This window comes from Calypte anna, chromosome W (genome assembly GCF_003957555.1).
Source record: "Calypte anna isolate BGI_N300 chromosome W, bCalAnn1_v1.p, whole genome shotgun sequence".
In the NCBI taxonomy this organism is placed as follows: domain Eukaryota; kingdom Metazoa; phylum Chordata; class Aves; order Apodiformes; family Trochilidae; genus Calypte; species Calypte anna.
Window position 1 is genome coordinate 3,013,860 of NC_044276.1, and position 14,988 is coordinate 3,028,847.

At 42.4% G+C, this 14,988-nt stretch overlaps 1 protein-coding gene across 1 annotated transcript in view; it reads left to right on the forward strand.

The window, feature by feature from the left end:
- Window positions 1-14,988, forward strand: part of LOC115600050 (olfactory receptor 14A16-like) — an 87,061-nt gene that overhangs the window by 15,039 nt on the left and 57,034 nt on the right. Inside the window, exon 2 of the mRNA XM_030468284.1 lies at window positions 1,905-2,686. Within this exon, the coding sequence (XP_030324144.1) occupies window positions 1,905-2,686 (782 nt within the window). The remainder of the gene's footprint in view (window positions 1-1,904; window positions 2,687-14,988) is intronic.

The window sequence follows — 14,988 nt, forward strand, 5'->3', positions numbered from 1 at the left end:
TTTGTATATATTTAGTAATTTTTCCTATTTATCTTTACTGTTCATTAAAGTTGTGTAGTTTAGTTTCCAACCCATAAGTCTCTCTCCCTTATTCTCTCTCCTTTCTTTATCAAGGAGAAGAGAGACATTAATAGAGAGCGTCTGTTATTCGGTTTAATTGCCGGGCCAGTGTTAAACCGTGACAACCGCACAAATAGTGCTCTGAGGAAAAGGTTTGGCAGAGCAGGGCTGTCCTTGAGTAGCGTCAGAGGTAGAGGGCATGGGGCTACCTTCTGCTGGGGATGGCTGCAGGGGCTGAGGGGGTGTGTGCAGGCAGGGGTGCCCAGGGCTGTCCTTCAGAACAGCGTCCTGCAGCCCAGGGGCTGTGTGCTGGTGCAGGGGCTCTGCTGCCTTCCTGCCTGCCTGCCAGGGGCAGCTCTCAGCCTGCCCAGGGAGCTCCCTGGTGCTGGCAGAAGCTGTGGCTTGGCAGGAGACAGGGAGGACAGGGCAGGGTCCTGATGTTGTTGAGAAAGGGATGAATTGCTCAGGGCTGCTCACAGCTCCAGCTGATGCCCAGAATATTTCTGAGGGGAATTTTCAGGACTCCCTTCAGAGCAGGGCTTTCTTGCTCCAGTCTGGTCTCTCCTCAGGCTCTGCTTCCACTTGTCACTGGCTCAGCTTGGTGGGATGGAAACTCAGCTGTGCAGAGAGCAGAGGCTCAGACTCCTCAAGCATCACCTGGAGGGGGACTGAGAACCTTGTTAAGTGCCTCCACCCACCACCCCCCAGCAGCTCCGCTCAGGCTCCCCTTTCCATTGTCTTCAGGGGTTGTGTGCCCTGTTCTTTAGCCCTTGCACCCCCCGAGTTTTTGAAGGGCAGAGCTGGGCTCCCAGGGGCTGGGCTGGGCTCTGTGAGCAGGGGCAGGAAGGGAGACGGGGCCAAGGAAGCAGCTCCTGGCTGGGGCAGCTCCAGGAAGCAGATGTGTCCATGGCAAGGTGGTGTTCATCTTCCCTCTGCCCTCTGGAGCTCTGGGAAATGCCCTCTGTGAGGCTGGGGAGGAGCTGACCCTCCCTTCATCAGACCAGCTCCTCCTTTTCTGCACGCAGCCACACGCAATCCTCTTGTCTTGTTCTGTTTTCCCTGAGTGCAGCAGAAATGCTGAGGGTTTAAGACATCCAGGAACATTCCCTGGAGAGATGGGGGGAGCTAAAATAAAAATGCAAACCTCCCTGTAATTGCCGTCTGCCATCCTGGTTCCTTAGTACTGGGAATGCAGATGCAGGTGACCCCTTTTGTTTAGCACTTCTTTCATGTAACAAACTTTACCACTAACAGTGTCTCTATCTTGGGGATTACTCCTTAGCTGCAGGCTGCCTTCTAGAAGGAAACAGATGAGAATAGAATTGATGGAGAGAAAACATGTCCTCACTGCTCTACCAAACTGCCGCTTTACCTCCAGATGTCCCTTAGAGACCAGTAGATATCTCAGGTATATCTGCCTTAAAAGTACTCGTCATTACTTATGGGGTAAGTAGAAGAGAAAAAATGAAAACTTTCCCTTCAGGTATGCTCTGCAGGCTGGTACACTGGGGTTAAAAATTCTGAAATGTTCATGGATGTCTAGAGTGGATTTAATCTGAATTCCCCCCATGTTCCTTTTTACCAACTTCTGTAGGGCAGGACTGATACCTGCAGAGGCAAGAGTGCAGCCTTTTCTCTATAAGACACCATCAGCCAGCACCAGCCACAACTCATGAATGGGACTTCACAAAATTATTCCTGTATGGAGCATGGTGCTTTCAAGGTTTCTGTGAGAAACTGAATGCATCTGCCAAGAAAATTACTTATTTAACATTTTCTTTCTCTGACAGTGCACTATGCTCAGAGACAGCAGATGTCTCTGAGACATCTCATGTCTGACTGAGACAACAGGAGCTCCATCAGCCAGTTCCTCCTCCTGGCATTTGCAGACAGGAGGGAGCTGCAGCTCTTGCACTTCTGGCTCTTCCTGGGCATCTACCTTGCTGCCCTCCTGGGAAACGGCCTCATTATCACCACCATCACCTGTGACCACCACCTCCACATCCTCATGTACTTCTTCCTCCTCAACCTCTCCCTCCTCGACCTGGGATCCATCTCCACCACTCTGCCCAAAGCCATGGCCAATTCCCTCTGGGATAACATGGACATCTCCTACAGGGGATGGGCTGCACAGCTCTTTCTCTTTGTCATTTTTATGGTTGGAGAGTTTTATCTCCTGACCATCATGTCCTATGACCACTACGTGGCCATCTGCAAACCCCTGCACTACAGGACCCTCCTGGGCAGCAGAGCTTGTGTCCACATGGCAGCAGCTGCCTGGGGCACTGGGTTTCTCAATGCTCTGCTACACACAGCCAATACATTTTCCCTGCCCCTCTGCCAGGGCAATGCCCTGGACCAGTTCTTCTGTGAAATCCCCCAGATCCTCAAGCTCTCCTGTTCACACTCCAACCTCAGAGAACTTGGGGTTCTTGTATTCAGCTGTTTTTTAGATTTTGGCTGTTTTGTTTTCATAGTGGTGTCCTATGTGGAGATCTTCAGGGCTGTGCTGAGGATCCCCTCTGAGCAGGGAAGGCACAAAGACTTTTCCACGTGCCTCCCTCACCTGGCCGTGGTCTCCCTGTTCATCAGCACAGCCATCTTTGCCTACCTGAAGCCCCCCTCTGTTGGGGAAACAGTTCAGAAATATCCAGGTTGTGAGCAATCCTGACTTACTTCAATTTAGGCCACATTGGGTTAATGGTTATTGAGGCCTAGTTAGAGGCTTTCTGAGAATGAGCTACTGGGAAAGAGATAACTTAATTGGCAACAGAGGAGGAAAATAATTATGTGGGAAGAAGGTTCCGTGAGAATGGTATGGGTAATCGGAATACAAAGCCACCTGCTTGATAAGATGGTGTAAACAAGGCTTCTCTATATAAAGTGAGTGCAAGTTGCTAATTAATTATGTGGGAAGAAGGTTCCGTGAGAATGGTATGTGTGGTTGGAGTACAAGGCCACCTGCATGATAAGATGGTGTGAACAAGGCTTCTCTATATAAAGTGAGTGCAAGTTGCTAATAAACGATTTCATACAATCATATTGATGTGCACATGGAATCCTTAAGCCTCCGCAGACTGTTTTCCCACAAATGGCGGCCGAACAGGGACTAAGGGTGGCCCGGACCATGGTCTAAGGACGGCCCGGACCAGAGACTCTTATGCTGTTGCTTCCAGGAGCGATAAAGACAGCTGGAATAAGAGGGCGGAGAAGCCAGTCGAAAGGAGATTGCTGCCCCGGCAATCTATGTAGCTGGTGCCCGGCTACGGAATAAAAGAGGTACCTCGGAGTTGAAGAATCTTGCCCTGATCAGGTGAGCGGCTGGGGAGGAGATGGGGTCTACACTCTGATGTACAACAAGAAGAGACAGTAGTTAAGCTCCTCCAATATATTCTCTCTAAGAGAGATTTATTACACGAAGGCAGGACCTTACGTGAATTACTGAAATGGGCACAGGGTAGAGACTTGATCCCCTCCATGGGTACTGTTTTTGAGTTACCTACTTGGGAAGCCATAGGTATTGCCCTATGGGATAAAATTAGCGATGGAGATAAGGAGGCACAACGCTTAGCGACACTTTGGAAATTGATTAAAGAAACCTTAAAAGAAATGAAAAGTGAAAGGTCAGCAGCAGCCTCAGCATTTGTTGTCTTAACATCTGATCTGCCAGTACCGATGAATGCTTGGGGTATGAACTTGACCTCTAAACAGTTGTTTGAGACACCTAAAATACCCTTACCAGCACCTGAAGGGACTGTACTGATTCAAACTCAGTCAACTGTGCCATTTGACCCTGGGGGTCAGATGAAAAGTAAAAATGGGACCGAGAAGCAAGACCAAAAGCGACCGAAAACACCACCAGAATCATCGGAGGACCCAGAGGGAGAGAAGCCGGAGAACACAGGCGAGGAATCTTGGAATGCAGACTCCCGACCTTGCAACTGCCCGCCACGGCTCCCGGCTGCTCTGCCACCTTTCCACCTCCGAAGCTTGATTTATCTTCTTGACCACAGTTGCCACCAATTAATCCTCTGCTTCACCTGTCAACACCATCAGTGCCTGCTATAGAGCAACAACCAAGGAAGGAACTGGGACTCGGAGACAAGCAACTAAGGAAACTGCTGAAGAAGCTGACAGAACTGGAGACCAAGGATGAGTATACCCCTGAAAAAACCCTAGTTTTTGCTCCAGGGAACATCCCGAACAATGGGGCACTAATTCATTTTTACCCCCTGATCCATTCCCTATTCCTGCTCCTATTTCCCTTAACCCTTTAACACCCACTGCTCTACCTCTTCCAGATCCAACATGGGGAGGGGAGGGTAGTGGGGGGGGGGGTGGTAATGTGTATCCAGTAACTAGATGGAAGGGAATTATTCAAATGCTATAGTTGAAGGAGAAATGGTTCCCAATATGAGTCCGATGGTTTTCCAGTGGTTGTGGGACCAGGAGGAGGAGGTCAATGGGTTGCATTAGATTGGGAAATGATAAAAGAAGCCAAAGGTGACATTACAGTACAGTACAGTACAGTACAGTACAGGGGAAGTACAATTTGAAATCGGTTTGAGTCATTTACTTAATCTCTTTTGCAACATCTTTTTACTGCTCAGTTGTTGATGCCATATGACACAAAAATGCTCATTAATACTCTGTTAACTCCTTCTCAACAATTGCAATTTCATCATAAATGGTAAATGCCACGTGAAAATGCAGCTGTGATTCCTAGACAGAACACCGATGCATTATAAGGAGTGCAAGCACAAATGTTACTCGGTGCTGGTCCTTTTGTACGTGCAGATTTGCAGGCATGGCTTCAAACTGAAGTGTTACAACTTTCACAAAAATTGGCATATAAGGCTTTGCAAATTGTTCATGATCCTACACAAGCAAACTTTTCTTTTACAAATATTAAATAGAGAGAGCAGAGTCATATTCAAAATTTATGGATCACATATATTCAGTGGTAATGTCACATCTTGATTTGTCAAAAGAGATGAAAAAAAAAAAAAAAAAAAAGAAAAGAAAAAAAAGAAAAAAAGAAAAAAAATAATTTTTTGTATGTCGGCGTATGACAATGCTAATGAAAAAACTAAATGGGCATTAGGACTACTCCCAAAAAGGTGCTACAGCAGCCCAATTCTTAGAAGCTGCTTGAGGTAAAGATGCTTAAGATAAAGCTGCTTAAGAATCATAATTGCAATATAGTTCTCAATATTGATGTATATTGTGGTGCATGGTACACTGGTGTTTCATACAGAGATAAAAAACTTGGTTAGTAATTATACTTGCAGTTTTGGTTTAGGAAATTGTACCATTTCATTTTGTTTCAGGGTGACTTTACCAGATTTTAATAGCAATATCATTTCATTTTTGAATCTTCTAGTGGTTGTTGTTAGTTTTTCTTATATATTGGTGAGAAGTAAGACAAAAAACACAGTTATGAGAATGAGTATGCCTTTTCGGAGGCCGGAAGTTGCTGCGGAGAGTGAGAGTTGCTCCTGGTACGGAGAGCACCCCCACTCCTGCCTCCGCAGCCGCTTCTCGCCCCCCCGCACACACTGCTGCTGCTCAGAGAATGAGCCCTGCTGCAGACACCACAGCAGAGAAAAAAAAAAAAAAAAAAAAAAGTGTGTGTGTGTGTGTGTATGTGTGCTTTTGCTGTTTATAGGCTTGGAGTTTTGTCTCTAAACAATTTTATTTGGCTTTTTGGGCTTCAATTTGGCAACCATGGAGGAAACCAGGACTCCACCGTGCTGTGACCCGGGAGGGGTCTGGGGACGCTTTTGGGGCCCCCCGATAAACTTTTGTCGGATAAGCCTCCTCTACCCCCTTGGTTCTACGTGCCGGTGGACATCTGAACTTCCTCATACTAAAAAGTTATTTATGCCCTTCCACTGTAGTGTGAACTGTGCTTTTAGTATTATGTTGTATTGATAACAGGTTTTTGTTAATGTTGTAATTTATGTGATCGTTTATATGTTGATTATGGGATGCGTGGTCTATATGTTGATTGCTGGTTATGCTATTTTGTTGCACTGCTAAGCAGATAAACTTAACTTTTGATATTTTAACACAGATGCTAAAAGATATTGATAGTGTCAGGCATGCAGTTTTACAACATCGTGCTGCCACTGACTTTTTATTGTTAGCTTTTAGGTTATGTTTGTGAAGATTTGGATGGAGTGTATTTGCATAAATTTAGCTGATCATTCAGAGTCAATTCACAACCAAAAACTATTGATTAAGATAACATGAAAAAATTAACTGTTGTATATACTGGGTTAAATGAATGGTTAAATCATTTAAGGATATAGGGATAGCTTAGAGATTTAATTAGACAAGGTTTATCAATTATATCTGTTATTATTGGTTTTGAGCGCAATGTCAAGACATCGCTGGAGCGGACCCGAGAGGGACAGATCGTTTTGCCCCCTAATGCAAGACTATTTGGTTTGGTTGCTGTGAACTTCCACAGACCTGCAAATAGCCTTGGGACAGCTTAGCGGGGAAATAGCAAATTCTTACCCCTCATATTGCTTGTTACCACCTTTTTCTAACATGCAGTGGGAATCATGTAATTTTTTGTCTGACAGTCCAGTGGACGGCATAATGGTCTTTACGGATGCTGGAAAAAAAAAAAAATCCTGTAAAGCTGTTGTCACCTGGGAGGAGACGCCTGGGCAATGGAAAGAACATTTAATTCAAGGGAAATCATTTGACTCTTTGCAAACCCTTGAACTTATTGCGGTTATTTGGGTTTTTTAAACGTGGAATAATACTGCTGTAAATATAGTCTCTGATTCACTTTATGTAGTAGGTATTGTTTTGAGAATGTATCATGCTATTTTGAAGGAAATTTCAAATGAGCATTTGTATTTCTTATTGCAGAAGTTATTAAGACTCTTAGCAGAAAGAGAACATCCTTATTTTATCACTCATATCCAGAGTCATCTTAGTGACCGAGGTTTGGCTATCGGTAATAACGGAGCTGACTATTTAGTTGCACCAGCGTGGACTGGTCCTTCTGTTGACATTTATTCACAGGCTTGACAATCTCATGCATTTTTTCATCAATCTGCTAAAGTCCTAGCAAAGCAATTTCATTTACCTTTGGGGTATGCCCAGGGAATTGTGAAATCTTGTCCTGATTGCCAAAAGGTTGATCTTGGTATTGGAATGGGAGTTAATCCTAAAGGTTTAAAATCCTTGGAACTGTGGCAAACGGATGTCACTCATGTACAACAGTTTGGACGCTTAAAATATGTGCCTGTTGTTATAGATACTTTTTCTATGGCCGTTTGGGCCTCTGCTCAGACTGGTGAGGCAACGAAACATGTTATCAGACATCTATATGTATCCTTTGCTGTTCTTGGAGTACCTCAGTCTATTAAGACGGACAATGGCCCCGCTTATTCTTCTGCTCGTTTTTGACAGTTTTGTGGACAATGGGGTATTCGTCACGTTACTGGTATTCCTCATAACCCTACGGGTCAAGCAGTAGTGGAACGTTGCCATTCGGTACTAAAGACACTCCTTGAAAGACAAAAAAGGGGGGAGGAAGGTAGTCCTCCTCAGGACCGGTTAAGTAAGGCTGTGTATGTCATGAACTATTTACGCCTTACAGGAGAACGTACAGAACCTCCGATACTGATTCACCAAAAAGCTTTAACAGACTTTGCTTCGGAATCTTCCCACAAAATTTTGGTGGAATTCAAGAATTCCATCACTGGACAATGGGAAGGGCCAGCAGAGGTGAAACTGACTGGTCGGGGTTATATGTGCTTACTTACAGGTACTGGAGTGCGTTGGGTACCGAGCAGATGGGTTCGACCATGGAAACAAAGGCCTTTAAATGTGGATCCACAGTGATAATATTTCTGATACAAGTATTTGGTTTGGAAGATTGTATTGATCTCTTTTATTTTAGGCTGATTCCACCAGATTTTAGTAGTAATAGTGTTTTGGGTTTTTAAAGTTTTGATAGGTGTTGTTAAGTTTATCTCATATATTGGTAAGGAGTACGAAAGATTCATGAGAATGTTTTTCAGAGGCTGAGAATTGCTGCGGAGAGAAAGTAAATCTACTCACCCCCCCCCCCCCCCGTCCTCTTTCCCCCGCGGCTGCTTTTCCACCCCCCTTCGCGTGCTTGGCGAGTACTCTCAGCAAGCTGGTTACAGCTGCAGGTGCTGCCTCTGCCCCCGCAGACACTGTAGCTGTGAGCCCTTCTGGAAGGGGGAGGAAAGGACACCACAGAGCCTCATTAAAGAGACAAGTTTTCTCTAATGCCTTCTTAAAGGTATGCAGCAGAAGTGAGAAATATTTTTACATTGTTCTGGGCATTAAATGTCCAGGCCTGAATTTTGGTAAGCAGTAACTTAAGGGTTATCTGCTACTCATAAAACATAGTGATATTTTCTTTTCTTTGAAAGGAGAATTTCACTATCTATGAAACAGAATTTTTTTGGTGTGTTGAGCCGTGTGGAAGGCTGCAGACACATATCATGTAGAAAAAAAAAAAAAAAAAAAAAAAAGAGGGAAAAGACAAGGGAAGAGCGTATACCCTTATGAGAAGAAAAAAGAGCGTGACCTCATGAAAGCACTAATGAGTTATCAATAATAACATTTGCGATCAAACTGGTCAATGTAAGAATTAGGCCTAGAATATAAGGGAAAATTTGAAATTTGGGTTTCTTGCTGTTTCATTGGTATCACACATAGCAAGAAGAAAAGCCTTTGGTAAAGAATTGATAAAAGTCATAAAATATACCAGTTAGCTTGTTGGCTTGCAGATTTAATTAGATAAGGCTTATTAGTTATATACATTATTATTGCTTTTATATTACTAGTATGTTATTATTGCTTTTGCATCAGTATGTGTGTTGTTGTTGCTTTTGCATTGTTGGTATGTTATCGCTTTTGCATTACTAGTGTGCTGCTTATGACAATATATCATTAGCATGTTATATTATGTAACGAAATAAGTCAGAATTGCTCAAAAAACAAAAAGGGGAATATGTTGGGGAAACAGTTCAGAAATATACAGGTTGTGAGCAATCCTGACTTACTTCAATTTAGGCTACATTGGGTTAATGGTTATTGAGGCCTAGTTAGAGGCTTTCTGAGAATGAGCTACTGGGAAAGAGATAACTTAATCGGCAACAGAGGAGGAAAATAGTTATGTGGGAAGAAGGTCCCGTGAGAATGGTATGTGGTTGGAGTATAAGGCCACCTGCATGATAAGATGATGTAAACAAGGCTCCTCTATATAAAGTGAGTGCAAGTTGCTAATAAACGATTTTCCTGCAATCATATTGATGCGTACATGGAATCCTTAAGCCTCCGCAGATTGCTTTCCCACAATTAGTGGCACCTGGTTGCCTCATTTCACTACGTACCTGTTGTTACGATCCGAGTTATTATTTTATATTTTGATTGTGAGGAAAATTCAGCCACTACTCATAGATGACGCATGAATTTACAAAAATGACAAGTTTTATGATTTAAACAAATTACAAAGATTTATTTTAGGGGAGGAGACAATAATACCACCTTTAAAAAGGAAAAACAAGTTTGCAAGAAGAGAGCTTTTGCACTAATTAGTCACCTTGGAGAGAGAGTCGTTAAGAAAAGAAAAGAACAAAGGAGTTTTATCACCGTCTGAGGGCCCTGGCCTCTGGCTGGAGTGGGGGGGGGCGTAGGATCCGTCGCTCCTGCTTGTTTGGTGTTCTCCGCTTTTCCTTTCCTCCGCTGTTGCTGTCCCGTAGGTGAAGCCGAAGTAGCAAGAGAAGGGGGGGTCTAGAGGAAAACTGCAACTTCTTTTCTCCTGTTTTTTTTATACAGCAAAAAAGAGGGGTCTCTTTTTTGCATAAGTCACTGATACACACAGACTTCCTGGAGATGAGTCATCTTTATCTTTCAGTCTTTTGGGTGTCCGGCTAATTTCACTGTCTTTGTCTCCACTATGCACCAAGAGGCGACCTGATAAGCATTCTTATCTTTTAGGTGTCTGTCAGGCATATGGTGAGGTAAAGTTAATTGAAAGCATGTTGCAAAAGAGCAGGAAGAAAAAAAAGTTGATTCAAGAGACATATTTTGTATTTTTAAAGTGTTTGCATCATTTTCACCCTGTGGCTCTTGAGTCAGTATTTTTTTTTATATGTATATATATATATACACACATCCCTATATATACGCACATCCCATTTGGTGTGGTTGTGTCGTGTGGCTCTTTTTGTAATCTGTGCTGTTTTAGCAGGCAAATTCCATCTCCGAGGTTTCCATTAAGGAGCAACCGGGAATTACACCCTGCCTGACACAGTTCTTCCCACTGCACGTCTAACCTGGCTCAAAAGCCAGTACATTTTTGATGTGTGTTTGTGGGGGGTGGTGGTGGTAAACTGTTGTACCATACATTTGCCACAACGTATATACCTCACCATATCACGTCTCCTCACACCATGGGTTTTGAGGCTAGGGGAGTGTGCTTTCGGGATAAACACACACACATATATATATATATAAATTTTTTAATTTTTTTTTTCACCAGCATTGAGAAGGTTTGCAACTAGGTATCTAGATATATTACAGACATTTAATGGCTAAAAGGTAGCAGAGAGCAGATATGAAAGGTTACAAAGAATCAACTTAATACGAGTAAGGTATGTGCCTGTACAAAGCAATTGTGTCAGGTAGTGACATGTACAACATGTATAGAAAGAAAGGTAAAATATTGACGGTTACAGAATCTTAGCAATTAAATGAGAAGGAGAAGATGTTGATTATATATGAGAGCTAATAAATACAATAGCAATAGTAATAAAAATTATAAGAATGATAATGATTATAAAATAAGATACAATGCAATAATCACAAATACATAACATAGGCCCATTTCATACACATACAAATTACATCAGATTTTATACCACCAATAAAATGTATTACAGGTAACAGCAATCCAGGGGCAATCATGGACAAAGTCGTGATGTTATAAATTAACTAGGCTAAAGAGGTGGCTAGCCTCCCAGCCAGCCGTAAGTAATTTCTTCCAATGTCAGTGTCAGAGTGGCCAAGTCTGAGACTGTACACCAGGGGAATTTTGTTTTGATGTCCTAGGGTTACTGATACCTGCAGTCACATTAATTTAACTCCATTCTGTCCCAATACACAAAACCTAATTACACAAAGGACCAAAAGAAAACATCTGTTAACAGTACATAGGCAAAAAGATAACTTAAACCTTATTCCACACAGATTATATAGTTTGTGCTAATTTTGTGCTGTTTACCATTCATGTCAGTTGACACCCATGTGTTTGAATTCAGTGGATTTTGCAAAATGAGTTTAATTCTTCCTATGTTAGGTAAATTCACACAAACTGCTTGGCCTGGCTGCAAGATTCCTCTGAAGTTCCTGGGAGGCTGTTTCTCAGTGTTGTTATCTTGATAAGGTGACAGGGGAAAGAATGCAGTCAGACAGGGACACCCGTTTACACCCCACCTATTATTGACAGTAGCAATAGCATAATTGAGTCTCTCATCCCATTGACTTTTGTGAGGTCTAATGAGTTTTTTAAGTAACCCATTAGATCTTTCAACATGCCATTTGCCTGTGGATGATAGAGAATATGAAATGCCCAGTTAATATGTTCACTTTTTGCCCATTGCTGGACCAGGTGGGAAGTGAAATGAGTACCATTATCAGATTGAATATTGCTAGGTTTTGGCAAAATGCCAAAGACCTTTTTCAAGAAAGAAACTGTATTTTCTCCATTGGCTTTTCCATAAGCTTCAGCACAAGTCAGGCCAGATATAACTTCTACCATTACAATAACATACTGTTTATTTCCTGACCTTCGGAAGGGTCCTATATAGTCCATTTGCCAAGTAGACCACAATGTTTTACCATCTCTGAGATGTAAATTGTCAGCAGTCAGAGGATGTTCTCCCAACCGAATTTTACACAAATCACATGAGGAAATTATTATTTTACATTGTTCTCGTGAGACAGACCAACCACGAGACTCTGCCTCTTTATACAAATCAAAAATACCTGAATGGCCTCTCTTGCAATGAAGCCATTATAGTAATTTTCCCCCTTCTTGGATTTCACGCTGATTGAGAGCATCTCTGATTTAAATGACATCAATTCTTGCTAATGCATCATCTTGGTTATTATATTTGCTTGCTTCATCTTTTAAGCTAGATTGGTGAGAAGGTATCCAGCCTACATGAAAATTGGGATTTTGTTTAGCAATTTGTAGAATTTCCTTCCATTTCTCTGTATGCCATACAGGCACTCTATTAATTTCCCAGTTATTATTTTCCCAAAATGTCACCCATTCTACACAGCCTTTAAAGACAGCAAAAGAATCTGTATAGATATATACAGGTTCCTTAGTGGGTTTTCCTTTTACAAATACATTCAAAACAGCATCCAGTTCGCCTGCTTGTGCACTTCCTTTCTTGATTTATTATTTGTTCGTCTGAGGAAGGTTTAATTGCAGCAGATTTAAAAAAACATACTTTTCCTTCCCTTCGGGAAGAAGCATCTGTGAACCAGGCTGCATTCATATCACTGTTGTACTCTGGGGCCTCTTTAATAGGGCTAGGAGTTTTTATAATTAAATCCACTTCATTCGTGGAGATTGCAAAAAACGAGTGAAAAAACTCAGGGTAGACTTTTTCAATGCGCGTGCCTTCTGTATCCTTGCCGCTATAATTTGGCAGGAGAAAGAAGAAATGCGCCAAAGATTGGAAAATCTTGAAAGTGGCATGTTTGTAGAATTTGGGGACCTCCTAAAAAATATTGACGAAGCTGAGCCAAATTCTGAAATCAGCACTGACCCTGGCCCGATGCTGGAAGGCACTACATCTGCATCTGAATATACAACAGACGATGGGGAACATGTCTCTCCTGAAAGACCCCGTAAAAAAACGGTGCGTTTTGCACCTAAAAAGAGGAGCAGACCCTCCATTTTAAAATCAAAGCCACAGCCAAAAGCTGCCAACACGCAAACACGAACTCCCCCTCAGGCTGTTAAACCACCCGAGGGAGAAATGGCTGAATTACGCAAATGGGTCAGCACATTTATAAAAGCTGGGGCTAAAAGATTTGATAAATTGGAGGAAAAGGTCCAGCAGCTCGCTGTAATGAGTGAGAAAATCTCTACTCAATCTTCCTCCTGTCATGAGACTTCTGATAGTTCAGAAGAGGAAAGCATGCCTGTAACACATAAGCGTCTTGGTCCTGTAATTAGAGCAGAACATACATGTGAATTAGATACAGGACGAGAATTAATTACTCATAAAGAGTTTCCATATTCTCCTCTGGAACTGAGTCAATTAAAAAGACAATTTGGCAGATTACCTATGGAAACTGATATAGACTGTGGTAAGGGTTTCATCTTCCAGTGGAGACCACATAATACTATCAGAGAAAGAAGCGTCAGGCCACTGGGGTCCTGGAGTTATGTTAATTACTGGTAACTCCAGAGCTCCTGACCCAACGAGCTGCTTATAATATGGGCTTCACTGACCTCATAGCTAGGGGAGAACCCCATGTATTGAGAGGGGGTCTCACCCAGCTACTGGAAAATGTTCATAAAGCCAGTGTGATCCAAATGATTTATGACTATGCTCTGGTGATTAACCAGGAGAACCCACTTATGCTAAAGGTAAAACCTGAGAGAATGGATATTCTCATCAGAGGGCTACCTACGCAACTGCAAAATCTAGCCCTACAGATCAAGGCTAGAATCGAAAATTCAAATAAAAATTCGCTATTAGGTTCGGACTATACTTGGTTCGATCTGCTTACTGAATTAACAGAGTTTGGATGCAAATATGTGGTACCCGAAGCTGAGTCTGCATCTGTAAGAATTCTTCAAACCCCAGAAAACTATAATTATAATCAAAAGTTGTCGTATGCCGCTGCAGCTGCCAGACCTCCCCAAGTTCCTCCCCACCAGCAGGAGGAATCACGAGGTGACTTGACAGTTGCAAATAGAGGAGGCAGACGAAGAAATAATAATAATAGAAATAATAATAATAACAATAATAATAATAATAATACTCCACGTCAAAAAAAGGCCCCCTCGAGACAGAAAAAGTTCACCACCAAGTGAATTGGGACCTTTTGCAAAGCTTAAAGAGGAAGCTAAGCGAAAAGGCATCCCTCCTTCACTTTTGACTCACAATTTTACCTATGGCCATCTAAAAGCCTTGGTAGAAGAGTGGCCTGTCAGGTCAAATTCAGGGGAAAGATCTGGAAATTCCCATAATTCGGGAAACTAAAAAGCCCTCTCTCTGCTACTAAAAAGAAAGCAAATAGGCAGCAGAGAGAGGAGACAGGTCCTGATCCCAGTTCAGTAAAATCTACAAACCCCCTGAATGAACCTTGGGAAACCCTCCCTACAAATCAAAATGACTGCTCTGAAAATTATGAACAATCAAATCCTAAAATATCAAGTCCTCCAAAAGACTGGCAAAATGTGCTAAGATTGGTCTTGCGTAAAAATGGGGATTTGGAACTTACGTGCGCTGTTCGGCCAAAATGCTACCCTGTAACATTTTTAGTAGACAATGGTGCACAGATCTCCACGTTAAAATCTAATGTAGCCAAAAAATGTGGTATTAATTCTTCACTCAAACCAATATTTGTTAGTGGTGCTTTGGGAACCCCTGTGTTGCAGAAGACAGCTAAAGTTTCCCTTAAACTACCAGTGACAAAGAGTTAATCCGAACCCAGATGACTGTGGATAACATTCCTTACAATCTTTTAGGAATGGATGTATTGATTGGCAGGTCGTGGAGAGATGAAAACGGTCGCATTTGGAATTTCGGCACCCCTAGTCTTAAAGTTAGACTGCTAACAGCCACCCCTTGCCTCCCCCAAAGCAAAATTACAAATGTTAAGCAGTATTCTATT